The sequence below is a fragment of the Leucoraja erinacea genome, chromosome 5 (assembly GCF_028641065.1).
Source record: "Leucoraja erinacea ecotype New England chromosome 5, Leri_hhj_1, whole genome shotgun sequence".
NCBI classification, from domain to species: Eukaryota; Metazoa; Chordata; class Chondrichthyes; order Rajiformes; family Rajidae; genus Leucoraja; species Leucoraja erinaceus.
In genome coordinates this window covers 18,699,006-18,721,896 of record NC_073381.1, presented here as the reverse complement: position 1 = coordinate 18,721,896, position 22,891 = coordinate 18,699,006, and the positions used below count along the sequence as shown (strand labels likewise).

At 43.8% G+C, this 22,891-nt stretch overlaps 1 protein-coding gene across 3 annotated transcripts in view; it reads left to right on the top strand.

Moving 5' to 3' along the window:
• Positions 1-22,891, top strand: part of lyst (lysosomal trafficking regulator) — a 208,392-nt gene that overhangs the window by 46,403 nt on the left and 139,098 nt on the right. For all 3 annotated transcript variants that reach the window (XM_055635156.1, XM_055635157.1, XM_055635155.1), the window contains exon 3: positions 12,597-12,792. In XM_055635156.1, coding sequence (XP_055491131.1) covers positions 12,597-12,792 — 196 coding nt within the window. The remainder of the gene's footprint in view (positions 1-12,596; positions 12,793-22,891) is intronic.

Sequence of the window (22,891 nt, the reverse complement as noted above, 5' to 3'; positions counted from 1 at the left end):
TGGGAGGATTTTATTATGTCAGTAAAATTTTGTTGAGATATAATAGGAAAGTTGCACTTAAAATTGTATTTGCTCTGTTTTCGTTTTGCTGATGGCTAAGTAAAATGTCCTGCCTATTTTTAAGGTATGGAATCAATAGGAAATACAAGGAAAAATCAGTGTAATGTAATCATGTCTGAAGAAACAACCAAATATGAACTGTATTCTATCTATTGACTTAATAACTTTAAATGTCTCTGACATAGAATGACATTTAGAAATAGAGTCATACATAGTCTTACAGCGTGGAAATAGGCCCTTCTGCCCAACTTGCCCACTCCAGCCAACATGTCCCATCTAAACTAGCCCCACCTGCCAGCATTGGCCCATATCGCTCTAAATCTGCCCTATCTGTGTACCTTTCCAAATGTTTCTTAAACATTACGATAGTACTTGTCTCAACTACCTCCTCCGGCAGCCCTTTCCGTACACCCACCACTCTTTGTGAAAAAAGTTACCCCTCAGGTTTCTATTAAATCTTTCCCACCTCGATTCCCCTACTCTGGGCAAGAGATTCTGTGCATCTACCCGATCTATTCCTCTCATGATTTTGTACACCTCTATAAGATCACCCCTCATCCTCCTGTGCTTCAAGGAATAGAGTCATAGCCTGCTCAACCTTTCTCTTTAGCTCAGGCCCTCGAGTAGTGGCAATATCCTTGTAAATCCTCCCCTCCAGCTTGGCAACATCTTTCCTATAACATGGTGCCCAGAACTGAACTCTGAACCAGAACTCTAAATGCAGCTTCACCAAAATCTTACACAACTGCAACATGACCTCCCAATACACTGACGAAGACCATTGTGCCAAAAGCCTTTCTGACCCCCCCCCCTGTCTGCCTGTGATGTCACTTTCAACAACCTATGTACCTATACACCTTGATCCCTCTACCCTACTGTGTATGTCCTGCCCATGTTAGTCGTCCCAAAATGCAATTCCTCAATTTCTCTGTTTTAAATTCCACCAACCATTCCTCAGCGCACCTGCCTATCCTGCTGCAATTATTGACAACCATCTTCACTGTCTACAATCCCACCCACTTTTGTGTCAACTGCAAACTTGCTATTGATAATGATCAAAAAAAGCAATTTAGATATATTAGTTTCTTATACCGAAAATACACAAAACACAAATTATTTTGGTTCAGTTTAAAGTTTATACACTGTAATAAAATATCTTAGCTTCTCCATCGCCGCAAACTTTGTCCTTACAGTCCTTGTTCACTTTCTTGGATTATCTCTACTTCACTTCTTTAAGAAAGGAACCATGTTGGCTGCACTCCAGTTTTTCAGAACCTCACCTGTGCTTCGTGAACTTACACAGATCCTCCTCGAATCCCCTGAAAATAATTCTAAACGGCAAAACCTGGGGAAAATAACAGGAGAAACAAATGTGGCATCCTATTTAGATATATTTGGTATTCTGGTACACCAGAATGACTTTTGGTAATAGAATTTGTTACAGGTTTGCTACATTGATCAGAAAATTATTCATTTGTTTTAACCTGTCAACTGGTTGTGTTCTGTTATATGAAATTTTATATGTATGTGTACAGCGTGAACCAAAGATCCTAGAGCAGCAAGATAGACCACTCCTCCGAAATCCAATGGACTGACGTGTTGTACGTAACGGAACGTCACGGCCGCCATTTGTTTATGCCAAACGCGACATCTTTGGTAGAGGAGACGGACTCCACAGTTATACAATCTGCTCTTACATCAGGTCGCAGGGAAAAGATACTAGATACAGAATCGCAAAGATACTAGAGTCTCCTCTAGTAGTAGGCAGCGGGCAAGGCTCCTCTAGTATCTTCGGTGTAATCCATTCCAAAGATTGATCCGCTCTATCATCTTTCGTGTAATCAGTGTTGTAGGGAACAGTGGTACACAAAATTGCTGGAGAAACTCAGCAGGTGCAGCAGCATCTATGGAGCGAAGGAAATAGGCGACGTTTCGGGCCGAAACCCTTCTTCAGACTGCTAGGGAACTTGTAGGGAACAATGTTTTATATAGTATCGATCACTTCACATATTTAGTTATTATTATTGTAAATTTTATTAATATTATTGTAAATTGCAGCTCAATAAAATGGCGTCATGTCATACCCATGTCATACTATGATTTTTTTCGCAGAGTGGCGCATCTTGCTCTGCTCTATAATCTTTGGCGTGAACAGTGGTTATTCTCACAAATGTTGAATGTTATGTGGCAACTTGCATATGAATTATTTTTTAACAATCTGTCAAAAGTGAAAACTTACGATCATTTATTGTGAAAGAAAAGGCAGTCGGGCAGCATCTCTGGAGAACATTTTGGGTTGGGGCTCTTTCTCAGACGAGGAGAAATTCAAAGTAAGCATACCTTGAGGAGATTTTGCAGTGGAGCAGCAAAATATCTATTTTACTAAAAGTCTGATCTTGACCGCTTTTGGCCCGCTGTGCTGCGATTTCCGAGAGAATGCCGCCACCTACGGCCGTCATTTTTGGCCACCTCAGAGCCCCCCTCCGCCTTCCTGGACCGGAGAATTTTTCCCATCGATGACAAATCGGAGAGATATTAATGTTTTAAAAAAAAAATCACCATTCTCTCTGCTGCCCCTGCTGGAGGGAGGGGGAGGGACTATAAAACCAGGAAGTGGCGTGCCTCACTCAGTCTCTGCAAGATGGATGAAGCCAAAGGATCACGTCTCTCTGAGCTCTGAATAACACTGAACACATGTCTTCTCAACTGAGTCCCCTTACTGTGGTTTGAAAATGAAAATATGGTTTGTTTGAAGTAAAAAGGCACTGCCTGCAAATGGTTGTTTGGGTGCTTTGGCGAAGTTAAAAGGCACTACTTACTGCAAATGGTGGCTTGGGTGCTTTGGCTTGAAGTTAAAAAGCACTACTTACTGCAAATGGTGGCTTGGGTGCTTTGGCTTGAAGTTGAAAGGCAATACTTACTGCAAATGGTGACGGGTGCTTTGGCTTGAAGTTGAAAGGCACTACTTACTGCAAATGGCGGCTTGGGTGCTTTGGCTTGAAGTTGAAAGGCACTACTTACTGCAAATGGCGGCTTGTGTGCTTTGGCTTGAAGTTGAAAGGCACTACTTACTGCAAATGGTGGCTTGGGTGCTTTGGCTTGAAGTTGAAAGGCGCTACTTACTGCAAATGGCGGTTTGGGTGCTTTGGCTTGAAGTTGAAAGGCACTATTTACTGAAAATGGCGGCCTGTGTGCTTTGGCTTGAAGTTAAAAGACACTACTGCAAATGCACTTCCTGTTTGCACTTTATATTGATTTTAGATAAAACGCTACCACTTGCGGCTGTGATTTTTTTGGCCATCTTACTCAGTCTCCCTCTGCTCAGCAGGTGCAGAGAATTCTTCCCATCAATTAAAAATAAAAGTGTTATTAGTGTTTAAAAAATGTTGAAAATCTCTCTCCTGTCAATCACGCCATGAAGGCCACACATTTTCCGGTGGGAGGGGGAGGGGTTATAAAACCCGGATGTTTGGGTGTGGTTCAGTCTCTGCCTGATGAGGGAGGGAGAGGTCACGACACTGTATGGGTTGTGAATCAACTGATCACACTGAATGGCTTCTGAACTGTGAGTTTGGTGTTTTGTGTGGTTTTATGGTGGTTTCCCCCTGCTTGAAATGGAATGAACCTGCACTTGAATTTGGTGGCCTTGCACCCTGCTTGAAGTGGTATGAAACTGCACTGAATTTGGTGGCCTTGCACCCTGCTGAAAGTGGTATGAAACTGCACTTGAATTTGGTGGCCTTGGATCCAGCTTGAAGTGGTATTAAACTGCACTTGAATTCGGTAGCCTTGCACCCTGCTTGAAGTGGTTGGGAACTGCACTTTAATTTGGTGGCCTTGCACCCTGCTTGAAATGGAATTTCATGGAATAGCCATGAGTCAACTGCCAGCAGATCAGGCTTGAGGGACTGAGCTGCCACCCCAAGAACCCATACCAGCGCTCCAGAAAGCCCCCCCCACTGGCCACCAAATTGTAATTGGTAGAGAGGTGGAATATTGCGTCGGGGGACCAGCCTTCCCGTTTGAACATGGGACCACTTAGTCTAGTAAAAACTAGGAACTGCCGATGTTGCTTTACAAGAAAAAAGTCACAAAGTGCTGGAGTAACTCAGTGGGTCAGCTGGCCTCTCTGGATAACATATGAGAGAGGAGGAGAACATCATGTAGGCAAACATTGAGACTTTGCATTCAAAGTAGACATACCTTGAGGAGATTCAAGGTAGGCATACCTTGAGATTCATAGTAAGCATTGCTTGAGGCGTCTGAAGAAGGGTCCCGTGTTCTTAAGAGATGCTGCCTGACCCGCTGAGTTAAAGGCCTGTCCCACTTTCACGACCTAATTCACGACCTCTGCCGAGTTTGACCTTGACTCGTACTCGCAGCATGGTTGTAGGAGGTCATAGGTAGGTCATAGCAGGCCGTGATGCTAGTTGTAGGTACTCGTGGCATCAAGTAGGTCAGGGAGTTTTTTCTAACCTGATGAAAAATGTCCACGAGTAAAAAAGGTTGTGAATTAGGTCGTGAAAGTGGGACAGGCCCTTTACTCCAGCACTTTATCTTTTCTGGTAAACCAGCATTTCCTTTTCCCCTGAATCTCAGTCTGAAGAAGGGTCCAACCCAAAGCATCACCTATTCTTTTTCTCCAGAGATGCTGCGTGACCCACTGAGTTACTACAGCTTTTTGTGTCTGTCTTCGGTTTAAACCAGCATCTGCAGTTCCTTCCTACGCATTTGCTCTGCAGTTCTGTGTTCTTTCTTCATATTTTTGTAGTTTGGATTATGCTAAATTTCTGACTGTACGAATGCTGAGCTGTGATGCAATTTTCAGGAAAAGAGAGATATGTAACTCTTTTTCTTCAGGCTTCATATGTACTACACTAAAATGTAAGCACCAGATGTTGGCAACAATAAAACATTGCAGGGATTTGTGAAGATAAACCCTCCTCCACCAGCCCATTAAAAATGAGGTACTTGACAGGTCACGTGTGATTGTCATTATAATTCTTAAAGGTTGTAATTGAATCCATTGTTTCTCCATAATCAGTGAGTTGGTAAGCTGTAAACAAATGTAAGATGTTCACATGAATTGCTAAGAGGAAGTTTGTGGTTAGATTAATAAACACTGGCACAGTTACTTGAAGTAAAAATCTTAAAGTTAATTAATTACATGGAGAAGGGGAATTGCAACTTTTAAACCAGGCCAAACCAAGCTGCTATTTCCAAATGCAAATATTTTCTTTAAATAGATGTTTAGGGATTGGAGGAATATGTGGTTGGTGCAAAAAATTGGTGCTGAGATAAAGGATCAGACATGAGATTGATTAACAGAGCAGGCGTGAGAAGCTCAATGGCCATATGTTCAGACCTAATGGCGGGCGGTTATCTTTGAACCTGAATGACTATTGATCAAGGTACAGTTGAGTCGTCTCCTGTAACTGAAAGAGATTTGTGATCCAGCAATGCTGTAATGGATCATAACACATAGGAGCAGAATTAGACTATTTGGCCCATTGGCTCTGTCATTCGATCATGACTAATCTATTTTCCCCCCCATCAACCCCATGCTCCTGCCTTCTCCCCGTACTTCATATCCTAATGGTAACATGTCCCGTTTTGGTGATAACGCTACAGAATTCCTCGTTCTGTTAACATTTTCCAAACTGCACACTCTATTTGTGAAGTGTCAAAGCTGCCAAATACATTAATTGCAAGGGTTGGGGGTGGGGGGAGTGGAGGGGGATCAGTGTGGATAGTGGAGTTGTTGAGGAAATAGGAGGAAGGTGAGCAGGGAGGAGTTCCAGGAAAAGAAGAGCAGAAGGGAATATGCCCCTTATATTTGAATGACAATGTTGGCAATGCTGCAAGAATTCTGACAGTGTCCTTGATCTCAAAAGTAACTTTTTAAAAATCATTTATTGGAATTTGGACTTGCCAATGACGATAATTTTGTTTGTGGAATCTGAAGATTCATTCTCCAATGTCATTTTGATTTTGCTCAATAGGATAAATTTAGCAAGATGACAGTGAAACATGACACAATAGGGCATGTCAGAACCGACCCAGCAACTCAAAATTGGTATCCACAAGCTGTGGGTCGTTAGCAGCCACAGGATTGTATTTGTCATAGTTGTTTACCTTATGGTCCAACATATTCCACACCATCATTACAATTAAGTTAGGGAATCAAATATGTTTCACTAAAGAGTGCATCAACCATGCTTCACTGAGGACTGCAGAATGATTGGTGGGAGCAACAAATGACATGCAAAAAAATGTCTTTGGTGAGGCTGCAATGCTGGAGAGCAGTGTCCTGGACCAAACCATCTTCAGATGCTCCCTCAATATCCTTTCTTTCATCCTATGATCTAAAATCTCCCCCTCCCCCTCCCCCCGGACACAATGACTGATTGAACGGGAGGAGACCGATTTGTTGATTGGACGGGAATTTTCAGGGAAGCTGGTCGGTGATTGGACACAACCCCCTTAGAGACAGCAGTTGATTGGCCGCCAAAGAATCGGGCACAAAAAATTGAAAATAGGAAAACAATAAAATGGGAATTCCGGTTTAAATCGGAAGAATATCATGCCTTATCTGCAGCAAAGATACTAATATCCTCTCTAGTATCTTTGATCTGCAGTTCCTTCCAATTGAAGAAGAATCCTAGCCCGAAACAACTCCTAATCTATTCCCTCCACAGATGCCGCCTAGTTCCTCCAGCACTCTGTGTTTTTCATTTAACTCTTGAAATTGAAGTTAGACATAAAGCTGGAGTAACTCAGTGGGACAGGCAGCGATTCTGGAGAGCAGACCCTTCTTCAGACTGAACTGAACTCTCGTCGGTGAGAGTACTTGTGATTGTCTGCAGAAAGGTCTTGACCCGAAACGCCACCCACTCCCCAAAGCCGCCGCCCGACCTGCTGAGCCACCCTAGCCCCCCCCCCCCCCCCACATTGTCCACCTTCAACTCCAGATCCAAACAAAAAACACAGTGCTGGAGGAACTCAGCGGGCCAGGCGGCACCCGCAGAGGGAGCGGACCAGGACCCGCCATGGGTCAGGGTCTCCCCCCCTCAACAGGAAGGACCGCAGTAGCAGCTGTCCCCGCAAAATGGCAAAATGATTCTGGGAATGCCTAGGTGAGAGAGAAGGAGCGAGAGAGATCCGAAGGACAGATTTGCATCCCAACTATGCCTCGCTGAGACCTCGCCTGAAGTTTCAAACCTACGGCCCCCTCCAGTTCGAGCCACGTGGACCAAGATACCACGTTGTAAACAACCACGTTCACTACTTTGACTGAGAGTTTGCGTTCCGCCACAGTCCCGCCAGCGTTTTACAGCTCTTTGATATCCGCTTCAGGAAGGAGCGGGTGGTCTACGAGTTGAGTGTCCAGGAGGTGAACTCCATTTACGGCGGAGAGACGCCAGGTCTGATGAGGGCCAAGTTCTTAGACAGTCATTATGGAATTGGGAAAAGTTCCGATGAGCTGGTGTAAGACGTGGACTGTCCTTGCAGCGCCACATTCCTCCACACTCTCCATCTCGTGGAGACTGGAAACCATAGATCCTATAGTGGAGCAAGATAGTCCACTCGACGAAAAAGCCGTAGTAGGGTCATGGGTAATCTTCAGCACCATTTCCGTAACCGGCATCGTCTCCGCTCTAGTATCGTTGCTTTGGTCATGGCTTCTTCATGCACAAATCATCTTTTTTTTTTCTCAGCTGCAGGTGATCATTTTGATATTCCTGCCTAGTCCTCCTTATTAACTTTGAACATACAAAATATTGCCATTTGGAAGGAGCTCCAGAAAATCCTGCACCCACTCAAGCCATCCTCCTCCCCCCTCCGACACGGACACGGAGCGATCGCCGGCTCCCTTTTTCTTTTGTTAAACATCTGTTTCCTTCGGGTGCTTTTTAAAAAAAAAAATTTCCCCCTTACCATTTCCGTACTTTTTCGATAGCTGCCATGACCCGTTTGATGTCATCCTTCGCCCTGCTCCTGGTCTCGGCCTGCACCGATCAGAGTGAGCGAAAGCGCGGACAGACGGACGAAAGCAACGATCATAGTGTGGAATAGGTGACATTTCAGGTCGAGACCCTTCTTCAGACTGACGGTCAAGGGAGATGGGAAATATAGGCATAACTTCCATTCATTTGTCCGTAGTACTGTCTATATCTCTTGTTCCTCTTTCCCTTGACTCAGTCTGAAGAAGGTTCTCGACCCGAAATGTCATCTATTGCGCCCGATGATCGTTGCTTTCGTCCGTCTGTCCGCTCGTTCGCTCGCCCTTCATTAAGTAGCAAAGGATAAAGCTGCGAATTCACGCACAGGATGGAAACTGGAAACTGAAAAGTAGGTGAACGGCGTCCCCCTGCATACCCCCCATTTCCATCACTGGTCATTTGTCGGTCCCGCCGTCCCAGGAATTAACCCGGTAAACCTACGCTGCACCTCCTCAATAGCAAGGGTAGAGTCCATATTGGCTCATTGTTAGTTGGGGAAGGTGCACTAACTGCAGGGATAAAAGGGTGTAAACTGGAGCTAATGGGACCCACTACGGTGCGCAGGTGGAGGGGGGTAGAAATGCAGGAGTTACATGAAATTATAGAAATCAAAGTTTGTACGACCGTGTTGTACGTTGCCCAAGCAAATTGTGGTGCTGTTCCTCCAATTTGCGTGTGGCCTCACTCTGACAATGGAGGAGGCTCAGGACAGAGAGGCCCCAGTACGGGAAGGGGTGTTAAAATGTTTGGCAACCGCGAGATCGTATAGGCCAAGGCGGACTGAACAAAGAACAGCAGATGCTGTTTAATACATAAAAGGACCCAACGTGCTGAGATAACTCAGCAGCTCAGGCAGCATCTCTGCACAGAGATTAGTTAGAGGTTACCTGAAATTGGAGAATTCAATGTTCATACAGTTGGGTTGTAAGCTACCCAAGCAGTATATGAGGTGCTGTTCCTCCAGTTTACTTGTGGCCTCATTTTGGCAATGGAGGAGGCCCAGGACACAAAGGTCAGTGTGGTCACTGAGTCTATGATTGGTCTTGCTGATGTACAGAAGACCATATTGGGAACACTGGATAGAGTAGATGAGGTTAGAGGAGGTGCACCTGCGCCTCTGTTTCATCTAGAAGAACTGGTGGGTGCTGAGGGTGTTACATCTCCTGTGGTTGAAGATGGAACTGGGGCATTGGCAAACAGGGAGCAAAGAGTAGGAGTAAACGGGTCCTTTTCACAATGGCAGGCAGTGACTATTGGGGTACCCCAAGGCTGCAGTTAGAGGAGAGGTGCACCTGCGCCTCTGTTTCATCTAGAAGAACTGGTGGGGTGCTTGGATAGATGTGAGGGAGGAAGTGTGGGGACAGGTGTTACATCTCCTGTGGTTGAAGATGAAAGTAACTGGGGCTACGCTTGGTCTCGTTGATATACAGGAGCCCACACTGAGAGCACTGGATACAGTAGATGAGGTTGGAGAAGGTGCAAGTAAACCTCTGCCTCGCCTGAAAGGACTGTCGTGGACTCTGGGTGCAGTCGAGGGAGGAGGTATCAGGAGAGGTGTTGCATCTCCTGCAGTTGCAGGGGAAAGTTCCTGGAGAGGGGTAGTTTGTGTGGAAAGGGATGAATGAACCAGGGTGTACTGGAGGAAACAGTCTCTGCAGAAGGCAGAAAGGAGTGGAGATGGGAAGATGTGACTAGTGATGGGATCACGTTGGAGGTGATAAAAATCGGCAGATAATATGTTGTATGGCTCAGCTGATGGGGCGAAAGATTAGGACTAGGGGTCACTGTTAAGACTTGGGGAAAGGGGAGTAAGAGCGGAACTCCGAGATGCAGAGGAGATGTGTGAGGGCCTCATCTATGATATGGCATCATGTTCGGCACAAACATCGTGGGCTGAAGGGCCCGTTCCTATGCTGAATAGTGCTATTGTTCTCATTGGGATGGCACTGGTAATCTAGCGTCGCTTTATGGAAAGCATACAGAACCCCAGTGTAAACAGTAGGAGGATTGCGCCATCTCCTTTATTGGAAATCTGCTGACCCTATCAAACAACTCCTGCTCTTCAGAACCCGTGCAACTCGAAGCAAGTGATCCTAATCCTGAGGCATTGCCTGCGAAGAACCCAGTTATGAAAATGTGTGCATTCATTTTCAGTTAAGCATCATAATTAAGTGAACCTAATTGAAATCTCCATAGAAAGGAAGACACGCAAAGCGCATTTTACATATGTAAACAAATTGCTGCGGGTGCATGATATGCAATTTCTGTTAACTGCACACGGTGATATGGTTTACTGTTGCTTTAGCTGTCAGTAATTTGAGGATGTCATATCTACTTGGGGATATATTCTTAAATATTAACAAAATCTTTGTGCAGTGGAGGTAATCAAGTTATAACTTTTCTCACAGAGGTGTTTTAATACCTGAACAAATCCAGAATTAATCTTTTGGACATTTTTGCTATATTATTTTAATGTCCAAAGATATTAATATATGTTTGTTAAACATTCATACTTTATAACTAGAACAGTTAAGCACCTAATAACATAAGTTGACCTGATCTGTATCTTCATGGTGCATTTATGCTCATTACAGAAGTGATTGGCACTTATTAACAAGTCTCCCTTTGGTGAAAACATTTTGAAATAATTATCCTATTGAATTATTCCACAAAAGATGATTGATATATAAGAGCAACATGCCGTTTTAAGCAAAACTTTAAAAAATTCGAATAATCTATTTTTATAATATCCAAAATTTGAAGTGTAATTGTTTTTAGTTATCAATTTTTTGGAGCAGATTTGCTGACATTTACATTCATAATCATAAATGTATACCCCAACAGAAAAAGGCCAGGCAGCTTGTCACATCTATGCTGCCCAGAAACAAAGCTTCCTCTACTGATCCCACTTTCCAGTTTTGGGGTCATGTCATTGTGGGGCAGCACACATTATGCGCTCATCTGGGCTCTTTTTAAATGTTAAGATTATTTCTGCCTTAACCACTCTTTCGGGCAGCAAGTTTCAGACCCTGCATGTTGTGAAAGAGGGTGTTTGAAAGACAGACTTATCAATCATTTGAATTTGAATTTGAATTTCCTTTATTGTCATTCAAACAAGTTTGAACGAGATTTTGTACCATGCAGTCATGACAGAAAAAAAGCAACAAAACACACAATGAACACAATTTAACACAAACATCCACCACAGTGAATCTCCAGGCACCTCCTCACTGTGATGGAAGGCAAAAAGTCTTATATCTTCCTTGCTTGTTCTCCCGTTGCGTAGAGGCGATCGAGGCTCTCGATGTTGAAGCCCCCGCCGGGCGATGGTAAATCCCGCGGCCGATTTTAAACTCCGCGAACGGGCCGATTCAAACTCCGCGATTCGGGGAGGACGAAGCTGCTGTTGCGGGAGCTCCCGAAAATCGGTCACCAACCAGGGACCTGCGAGCTCCCAATGTTACCGTCCACAGGGCTTGCGGCCGAAGTCTCCGAGACTCCGAAGTCGGGTCGCAGCCACAGCGCCACCACAGCCTCCAAAGTCAGCCAGCTCAATGATGGTAAGTCCACAGCTCTGCCACCGGAGCCCCCAAGGTTGATTCCAGTTGGAGGCTGCCCGCTCCACAATATTAGGCCTCAGCGGAGACGGAGATACGTCAAGGAAAAGGTCGCATTCCCGTTGAAGGAAGAGATTAAAAAAAAGTTTCCCCCACCCCCTACATGTACACAACTAAAAATAGACTGAAACATACCTCTAACAAGACAAAAAGAAAACAAAAAAAGGAAAGATAGACAGACTGCAGGCGAGCCGCAGTTGCTCGGGCAGCACCGCCACTTCCGGATATTTAGTCTTAGACCAATGTAGAATGTTGCAGAGAAAGCACTGTCTATTTTCATTACTTTTTACTAAATCAATTATCAAGCATGGATGAAACAGTAAGCCTGTTTGTTATGTTGTAATATGTAATGCTTTTTTGTATGGGAGATCATCCATGTGATATCACATGATGCCACGTGGTTTTAACATTTCTGAATCTAGACCTTGACTTTTATCTGTTCATATCTCAATGATTTAGGGTGGAGGATTTCAATAATTGGCTCCAATATAAGAACTTACAAGATCTTTTAGGAAGCATCAGATATTCCCAGTGAAACAAGACGCCTGAAATGATGTAAAGGATTTAGTGTTTAACTCTAACTTTTTAATATCTGACATTAGTTTCATATATGACTGCATAAAATGGGTGAAATGGGTGAGTTTAACTTGCTATAGATGCATAATTTCTGTGAAATTTGTAAATAACCAGGACTGTGAAATTTAATTTATTTTTTCTTCTGGTTTTGCTTGAAAGGGAGGCTTATCAATTGCATAATGTTTAGTTAGTTCTAAAGTTTAGCTTTTGTAATCACTGTTGAGAACCCTCCTTCCAAAAATAGCAGTCAGGAGTAAGATTATCTTGAAAGTTGAGTGAAGGAGATTGGACCGTCATCTGCTTTTAAAATATTCTAAACAGAGTTTGCATCTTTCCACAGCTCAGACATGAGCAGTGTCTGTAATGCTTTAGCACGGGAATTCCTGACAGATGTGCACCAGCTTTGTAATGCTGTGTCTCAGAGGTCTGAGGATAAGGAAGAGGAGGAAGAAAGCCATATGGTCGCATTGGGAGAATATCTCGTTCGGGGTCGAGGATTCCTACTACTTAGTACCTTGGATTCCATTGTTGATCAGGTACTGTACTTAATTTCGTCATTGTAATTGGTGTGTTTAATGTACTCATTTCTAAACTAAATATCAAGAATTTTTAAAATCTGCCATAACATTCTGCAATCTACTTTGGAGAATTTTAGGGAGTTTGTGGTGATCAACTCTAGCATTTGCACATTTAATCTTAAATTATTGATTTTACGAATTTGCACAGTCATATTTGTCTCTGTGTTTTCCAGTAGCTCATTTTTTCTTAGTTGTGTTTCTTAAATGGGAAGAATATTGTCTACCACATAGCCCCGAAAATATCCATGAATGGTTTAAACTCTTCCTCAACTTCCTCATCAGCAGACCTCAATCAGTATGGATTGGGAGCATAATCATCTCCTCGCTGTCCATCAACACGGGCATCTCAGGGCTGCTTGTTCAGTCCCCCGCTCTACTCTCCATGTTCATGCTGCAGACAGACATAGCTCCAACGTCATCTTTAAATTTTCTAACCATACCATTGCTATTAGACTGCTAACAGGGAACAACAAGTATATGAGGGAGATCAACAATTTGGTTGAGTGATGCCAGAACAATAATCTTTCCCTTAATATTAGTAAGATCAAGGAGCTGAGTGTTGACTTTGTTGGAAGGGAATGCAGAGGAATCATGCACCTGTCTTTATTGTCGGGGCAGCAATACTGAGTGTCAATGGCTTCAAGCTCCTGGGTGTAAGCATATCTGCATTGGTCCCAGCACATTGATGCAATCACAAAAAAAGCTCAGAGGTTTGAGGAGATTAGACGTGTTGCCAAATACTCTATTGAACCTCTACGAGTGTATGGTGGAGAGCATACTAACTGGTTGCATCATGGCATGGTTTGGAAAATGCGATCACTCAAGAACAGAGGCGGTTATAGAAAGTGGTGGTTGTTGTCGGGTCCATCGCAGATACTGACCTCCTCACCATTGAAATATCTACAGGAAGTGTTGTCTCAAGAAGGCAACTAATATTATCAAAGCCTTGCACCACTCTGTCCACATTGTCTTCTCTCTGTTACCGTTGGGAAGAAAGTACAGAAGTCTGACAACCATCACCTCCAGGTTTTACAACAGCTTCTTTCCATCAATCATCAGATTCTTGAATCACCCTGCACAACCCTAACTAGCTCCGCCTCCTCCTTTTTCCTTCTTTCTCCCCACCACCCCCTATCAGTCCCTATCAGTCTGAAGAAGGGTTTCGGCCCGAAACGTTGCCTATTCCCTTCGCTCCATAGATGCTGCTGCACCCGCTGAGTTTCTCCAGCTTTTTTGTGTACCTTCCATTGAGATAATAATGTGCTCCCTTGTTTTTGCCACCAAAGTGGATAATAATACATTTATCTATATTATACTGCATCTGCCACGCATCTGCCCACTCACTCAACCTGTCCAGGTCACCCTGCAACCTCCTAACATCCTCTTCACAGTTCACACTGCCACCCAGCTTTGTGTCATCCACAAACTTGCTGGTGTTGCTCCTAATTCTCTCTTCCAAATCATAAATCCTCAGAATGGCTGGGAATACCTTAACCCATTCCTGTCCAGTCTCGGTCAAGAATTTACTTAATCTCTTCAGTGTCCTATTCATTCCCTCCACTAAATCTCTGAGGGTGGTTTTGAAATGTGAAATCAGTCTTTAGAAGCCTCCTTCATCACCTTCCCTGTTAACTTGTTCCTTGATCCGAGTCTTTCTGAAGAGGGACCCCCACCTAAATATTATCTCTTCAATTGTCCAAATATGTTTCTCCTCCCCAATCTATTTTATCTCTCACTTTTTACCCCTCATCGTGAGTTCCCTCAAACCCCCTTTTGTAAGCCACGGTCTGATGTGATCAACTAACACAATATTGCATGGACCTTAATTTGTCCCTTACACAGCACATGCTTCAAGCCTCCACATATTTGTTTGTCTGGAGACAGGAACCTGGCTGTTTATTTGCATTCTAAAAGACAAACGCTATGATCACATCAAAACAATTAAGACAGGAAACCTGGCTGCTCATTTGAATTGTAAAAGACAAACACTATTATCAAAACAAGCTTTCCCAAAAGAACTCAAACTCAAAATCAGTTATCCATAACTTTGCCAATATCCGTTAAAAAATAAATCATTATTAGGGAAAAAAACAATAAAAAAAATTATTCCCAATTGTTCCAATCTATCTCCCCAAATTCACAACCTGAAATTCCTAGCATAAATGCATACCATTCACAAATTTCCAAAATCAACATTTTCTTTTTTTTTGTGATATTGGCATTTCCAATTAGGGAAAAAAAACCAACTTAAAACTAGCAATGTTACAAAATGTTGAGATTTTAAAAATCAAGTCTGTAATTTATCCCATCAGATAAAACATAAAAAGAAGTTTAATTTGACACCTAATTCACTTTCATATCTTCAGTATTAAAAAAGGTATGGCCATTTCATACTCGGATATTTGAATCTTGTGCAATTGTGCAATTGCTTTTCCATTGACTTAACACAAAAGCTGTGATCAAGGACAGTGAAAAGCCCATAACTTTCTTAAAAATTAAGAGAACTGAAAGAAATGTTCAGTTATTGTAGATTTAAGCATTCTGAAACAAATATGAAACAATCTTACTTAGATGACTTGAAATTAAAGCATATAATTAGTTAGTTACCTAATTGTAGCTAATTACAAAATTCAATTACTAGATCTAAACATCTTATCAATTTCTTAAGAATAGATTAACATTTTTAAATAGCCTAAGTGTCCAAATAACATTCACACAAAAATTCACAATATAACATAATTTTTAAATTGCATTTTTATGGATCTATAGGCCAAATGGAAGGAATCATCTTATCATCTTGCGAGTGGGTTTTTCTGGAACGCGATCATTTGGAACGTTGCGGTTTGCGGTGAATTTAGACCCCTTATTGGCAGCAAAAATACTGCCGGTTCGTATGGGTCCTAAATCATCGTTTCGCAACTTAAAATGTGAACTAAAGGCATCTTAAGGACCACTTTTATATATAAAATAAACGGCTTTCGTTTACCTGTCCCATACCTGAAATCCGTCCCCGTTGTCGTCGTTGACGGCTGTAGCTGATTTTAAAATTACTCCAGCGCTGTAATTGTCGGGCGATTATATATTTAAAAAAAAAAAGAAGAAAATTACACAGAACGATTCTTCAGCAAAAGCTTGCACTCCAACCAAATATAATCCAGGATAAGGTAGGACAAAAACGCGTTTTAACCCCACCCCCCTCCAAAGGCGCCCAAATCGCGCACACGGCCAGAGGCAGAATTGCAGCGCCGCTGAAGGTAAGTATTGTAACATACCTATTAAAACATCGATAAGACAAACAACTGCATTTTTTTGCATCTCTCCTCTGTTTAAGTCAAAAGAACACAAGGAATAAACAGTTAATTTCCACATAAATAGATAAGCATTTCCAAAGAACTGAGGAAAAGAAAATAACAGTGTGGCTCCACCCCACACTGCAACTTCTTAAAGAGACACTACCTCTTAAAACCTTTTTGTCTGTGATATTCACTCACATATTGCCACACCTCATTCAATATTCTAAATCTCAGATATTCACACACTTTGAACCATGACAATTGTCACTTAAAAGTAACACAATTATACACAACTTCAAGGAAATTATTCAAACTTAAAACTTTTATACACCTAAATACACTCATAGGTTTGCCCACCATTCCACCCGTGATGTACTAAATGGAATTTTCACAAAGGAAAATTAGGTTTTGAAATTGTATCTCCATGGTTTTCCCTCCTTACTAGCATTCGTAAGGCTGTGTATATGATATAAAAGAACGGACAGAAAAAAATCAATTACACAAAACGTTTCCGAAAGGGGTTAGCCACAGACCAGTCAAAGAGTCCATGGTGTCGCACTCTCGTTTCCAAAAATTGCGCTGCGCTCTAAGAGGCGTCCCTCTCTATTAACTTTACATCACCCATGTCTTGGCAAGGCAATTCTGTTTACTAGAATCTTTGGTTCTGTGGGGACCAATGTGCAGAATTTGGTGTTTTGGCAGAGACAAGGGCCGACAGTAGTATCCTGTGTCAATGATACTCTGGCTTTGCATTGTTTAACTCTCTCACTGCTGATTCATTACTGATCTTCCTTCCTCTTCTGCATCAGCCCTTTCTCCTCTTCTTTCTCTTCTTCCTTTTCCGTCCCTGGGTCGCAATTTGTTCCCCATTCTCCCCTGAATTTGTTCCTTATCCCCCCCTTCCATAAACAGTGTCACCATGCCACAGACAAGGGGTCCCCGGGGTTATTTCGTTTTGGCGCCATTTTATTTTTACTAACTGTTGCTTAATTTACGACTCAATCAGGCATTTTCTTTTCCGGCCTTTTCCTTCTGTTTTATCATGCCATTCTGCTTGTAACACATCCCAATTCTTAGGTATACCATCCTTTTTAAACAGTTTCTACATTCCATGTTCCTTCTATTTTTCTCCATGTGCCCCCTACTGGCCAAGATTCATCTCCCAAATGTTTGGTTAATTTATAACTTAATATTCTATAGTCTTTGTTACTTTTTGGATTCAAATTACACATGTTGGACGGGCGTTCCCCTGTAATTTTTATCCAGATTATTCCCCATGGCCGCGAGTCTCTTCTCAGCCCAGCTACTTCTCAATCGAGCCCCGAATATCTCAACTCGGCAGACTTAAGTCCCGAACATCTCTCCTCGGCAGACTTAAAAAATACATACACAAAATATCGAGCCCTGAATATCTCAACTTGGCAGACTTAAGCCCCGAATATCTCAACTCGACAAACATTAAAAAAAAATGTTTAAATACATACGCAATTGGTCTTACCGTTGTCTGTATCTAAGAACCTCGGCTGGGAACGGATCAACTTTAGAAGAAGGACAACAGATGTTACCGGGAGTTTCTACGGGAGTCGATCTCAAATTAGAGCTCAGTTTTCTCCCTGTCCGATCCCAGTCACTCTATATAGCAATGTTACAAAATTTTGAGATTTAAAAAATCAAGTCTGTAATATATCCCATCAGATAAAGCATAAAAATAAGTTTAATTTGACACCTAATTCACTTTCATATCTCAAGTATTTAACAAGTTATGGCCATTTTCATACTCACAAATTAGCATCTTGTCCCCTATTGATTTTCTATGGACATAACATAAAAGCTGTGATCGTGTGCTGTCAAAAGGCCATAACCTTCTTAAAAATTAAGAGAACTGAATGAAATTTTTAGTTATCGTAGATTGAACCATTCTGAAACAAATATAAAATAATCTAACTTGGATGACCTGAAATTGAAACATATAATTAGTTAGTTACCCAAGTGTAGCAAATTTCAAACTTCAATTACTAGATCTAAACATCTATTCATTTCTTAATAAATGATTAACATTTTTAAATAGCTCAAGTGTCAAAATAATATCCATAAATAATTCACAATAAAACATGATTTTGAAATCTCATTTACATTAATTTATAGGCCAAATGGAAGGAATTTAGTGTTCAATTGCTGTAAATTTTACTTCGGAGTCACGTGAGTGACTACGTGAAGAACCCACCCAGCGCGCAGGCGCGGCATTACGTCAGCAGTGCAACAGCGGCAGCAGCTGGAGCCAGGCTCTCCAGCTGCAGCATAAAGACGAGACCTCAGGTAAGTGCCTTTTTTGTTACAGAGTCGCGCTAGAGAGAATAATGGCCTCTCGCAAGCGACCAGCCAGGAGGACTGCCTGCCCTACTCCACCCGAGGACGGGTCCATAGCGGGACGGCAGCCTCTCGCAGCGGAGGAGCTTTTTCAACGCTCCCGCTCACCCGACACCGAGCCGCCCCCAGTGCTGCAGATCTCAACGCCCCGCACAGGGAGGAAGGCGACACAGAAAACCGACCGGCCGGTGTCCTCCGATGATTCGGAGGAACGGGAACACTCTCCCCCACCGAAAAGGGGAGACGCTCGGATAAGCTGCATGAGGCAGCTCCTCGAGCGTATGATTAATGAGGAGATGCGGCATCTCCCAGGAGGACGGGCTTTGGCCTCCTCCTCTCCACACCCTTCTGTACCCTCTATATTCGAGGGCAGTAAGGGAGGCCAGGACTGGGCTGGCCTATCCCAAGGGCAGGCGGAGGATATCGTCAGCATGCCGGGCGTGCCGGAAGAAGAGCTACTGGGTGTAGTGGGCCGATATGCGGCACCACCAACAACTGGGATGGTGTTGCCACCCAGAATGGCGGCAACTATAAACTGGCTGTCCAACAACCCGCTGCAGGACAAGGCTGTCCAGCAGGCCCTTGACAACTACATCGCGCCCGAAAATTGCGAGGCGCTGAGGGTCAAGACGGTAAATGGGCAGATCTGGAACCAGCTGGGGCAGCACATAAGGGCTCAGGAGGTCAAAATGCAGCGAGTCCTGAAGCTCCACTCAGCAGCCGTCACCCGCCTTTGCTCGGTCCGTTGGGGATGAAGACCTGACCATACCCCAGCAGGATGCCCTCGCACTGATGTGCAGCACCACGTATGAGCTAAACAACCTACGGCGGGACAACATCAGGCCTGCCCTCAACCCAACATATGCCGGCCTCTGTAAAGCTCCAGCGCCCGAACGACAGGCGCTGCTATTTGGTGCGGATCTGGCCAAAAGGCTCAAGGAGTTGGAAGAGGCGGCAAAACCAGTAGGCCTCATGAGGGCAGGGCCAGGACCGAGCAGGGCGAAGACACCCAGTTGGCCGCACGCCTCGGCAGCCACCAGCAGATACCGAGCTGGTGAAAGCCTGGTGACCGCCTCCCACTACCCCCAGTGCTCTTTTTTAGAGCGGGGCCCAGGGCGGAGCCGTGGGAAGATGCGCCGCCCCACCGCAGCACCAACACGGACAACCTTGGGCCAGACCCACCGGAAACGACCCCACAAGTGAACATGGAGGTAGGTGGGTCTGGTTCCTGTCAACATACACAGACAAAGGGTGTAGTATTAACAGGGGGACGTTTGAGGTTCTTCAAGCATGTTTGGTGCTCCCTTACTAACAATCAGTTTATACTCAACAGTATTAGTGGATACAAGATTGAATTCAAACCAGGCGTAGAACCGCCAGTTCAGCACATGCCCCAAAGGGTGTTCCTTCCCTCGGCAGTTGAGAAGGTAGAAGGACAAGCTGAACTTGATCGGCTCGTGGCTAAAGGCATCATAGAAATGACCACACACGAGCCGCAAGAATTTGTATCAAATATTTTTCTCAAAACCAAAAAAGATGGTGGATGTCGCATTATTATTGATCTGACATCACTCAATCAGTCTGTTGAGTATCAACATTTCAAAATGGAGACATTTGTCACTGCCAGACAACTGATCTCCAAGGGATACTACATGGCAAGCATAGATATCAAAGATGCTTACTATTTGGTACCCATTCATAAAGATTACTTTAAATATCTGAAATTTATCTGGAGGGGCCAGCTATGGCAGTACCGAGCTTTGCCCAATGGTTTAACGACAGCTCCCAGACTATTTACGAAAATTCTTAAAGTGGCCATGAAGAAATTGAGAGAACTAAAACATTTAGTAGTGGCCTATCTGGACGATGTTCTCATATTAGGAAGAACACGGGAACAAGCTGTCGCAGGAGTGTTAGCCACTAAACAACTCCTTGAAACTTTGGGTTTTATCCTCCACCCAGATAAATCAATATTGGAGCCTACTACTAACATGGATTACTTAGGCTTCACTATTGACACGATTCACATGACTGTCACTCTGCCCAGAAACAAAACAGTTTCACTCATTGAAGCTTGTAGCCATTTAATTGCCACACCGCAACCTAGAATACGGCATGTAGCCAGAGTTATTGGCTCTATAGTAGCAGCATTTCCGGCTGCCCAACATGGGCCCTTGCATTATCAAAATCTACAAAGAGCAAGGACTCATGCATTACGCCTTCATAGGGGGCATTATGATCGCAAAATGGATTTACCCGCTGAAGCCAAATCAGAACTTCAGTGGTGGGTTGACAATATTTGGCACAGTCACAGTCCTATCACCGTAACCAATCCTAACATAACCATTGCAACGGATGCCAGTGCTTTAGGCTGGGGAGCTACTAACTCCAAAGACAGCACAGGTGGCAGATGGACTAACTCAGAGGCATCGCTACTACAATCACTGGGCATTAACTTTTTGGAAATGCTCGCCGCCTTTTATGGGCTAAAAGCATATGCATCTGGTATGCGACACGTGCATGTTAGAATTATGATCGACAACACTACGGCAGTATCTTATATCCAGCACATGGGTGGTATTAAATCAGTATCATGCGACAAATTAACTGCTATAATCTGGCAATGGTGTGTCGAGAGACATATTTGGCTATCAGCTGCCTATTTACCAGGCAAGCTAAATTTAGTGGCGGACACCAGGTCACGAAAATTCAACGACAACATCGAATGGATGTTGGACCCAAAATCATTTGCTAAAATTATCAAGCAATATGGTACGCCAGATATAGATTTGTTTGCGTCTAGGTTAAATCACCAACTACCCATGTATGTGGCTTGGGAACCAGACCCAGAGGCAGCAGCGGTAGATGCCTTCACGCTGGACTGGGGAAATTTCTTTTTCTATGCTTTCCCTCCCTTCTGCCTCATCAGTCGGGTACTCCAGAAAATTCAGGCAGACTCAGCCTCTGGCATTCTGGTCGTGCCCGACTGGCCTACCCAACCATGGTTCCCAATGTTCCACGACATGGTGGTAGAGACACCAATGGTCCTTCAACACCACCCCCAATTATTGACTCACCCGGTAACTGGCATTAGCCATCCATGCCACCAAAAATTGAAACTCCTGGTTTCCAGATTTTGAACAGGCCTTACCGGGGATTGGGGTTATCAGACAGAACAATCACCACCATGTCGGCATCCCTGCGAGTTCCACCAAGAAACAGTACCTGACCTTCATCAGGAAATGGGAACAGTACTGTCTGGACGCAGGGACATCCTACACGACGACTTCGATCTCGGATGTGCTGGAGTTCCTGGCCCACCTGCACCATGATCTCAAGATGAGCTACAGTGCCATCAATACGGCTCGGAGCGCACTGTCCGCATACCTCATGCCGATAGAACAGCATAGTGTGGGATCCCACCCTCTAGTCATCAGACTCCTTAAGGGGATCTTTAATACCAAACCCCCTACACCTAGATACACTCACATGTGGGATGTGAGTGTAGTTCTCACACACCTTCGAGGTTGGCCTCCGGTGGGATCCCTGAGCCTGGAACAGGTCACTTACAAAACCCTCATGCTCATGGCGCTTGTCTCAGCTCAAAGGGTTCAGTCGCTCCATCAGCTTAATCTGAACTACATGGTGACCACCCCAGATACCATTACTTTCACCATGCCGGGGTTGGTAAAACAAAGTAGACCAGGTACATCAAACTCCCCGTTGATCTTCCGGGCTTACCCTCCAGAACCTAGGCTGTGTGTGGTGACCCACCTTCATCATTATCTAGACACAACCCAAACGCTAAGAGGGAGAGAGAAAGCCTTATGGGTTAGCCACAGAAAGCCTTTTGGACGGGTAACCAGCCAAACATTATCCAGATGGTTGAAACAGGTCCTCAGCATGGCAGGGATTAACACAAATGTTTTTAAATCCCATTCAACCAGGGCAGCGTCCACCTCAGCGGCGGATAGGATGCAGGTTCCCCTCGACCACATCCTCAGAGCAGCGGGATGGTCAAGGGAATCGACATTCCAACGATTTTACAACAAACCCGCTGATGGAACAGGACGTCTTTGCGGATACCGTTTTAAAAACCGCAAAGTTATGATTTAAAGCCCATGGGAGCTATTTTGTTTTTTGTTATAGTTAATAAATATTTCTTTTATAACTAAACAAACTTGTTGGTCTCTAGCTACCACTTCCTCCCTCGATGATCTTTCGGCAGTGAGTGATATAACTGTTACACGGTTTGAAATCACAGACCTTTGAAGTCTTCACGTAGTCACTCACGTGACTCCGAAGTAAAATAGTAAGATTAAACGAGTACTTACCAGTACGAAGTTTGATCTGTATTTTATGAGGAGTTACGATGAGGGATTACGTGCCCTCCGCTC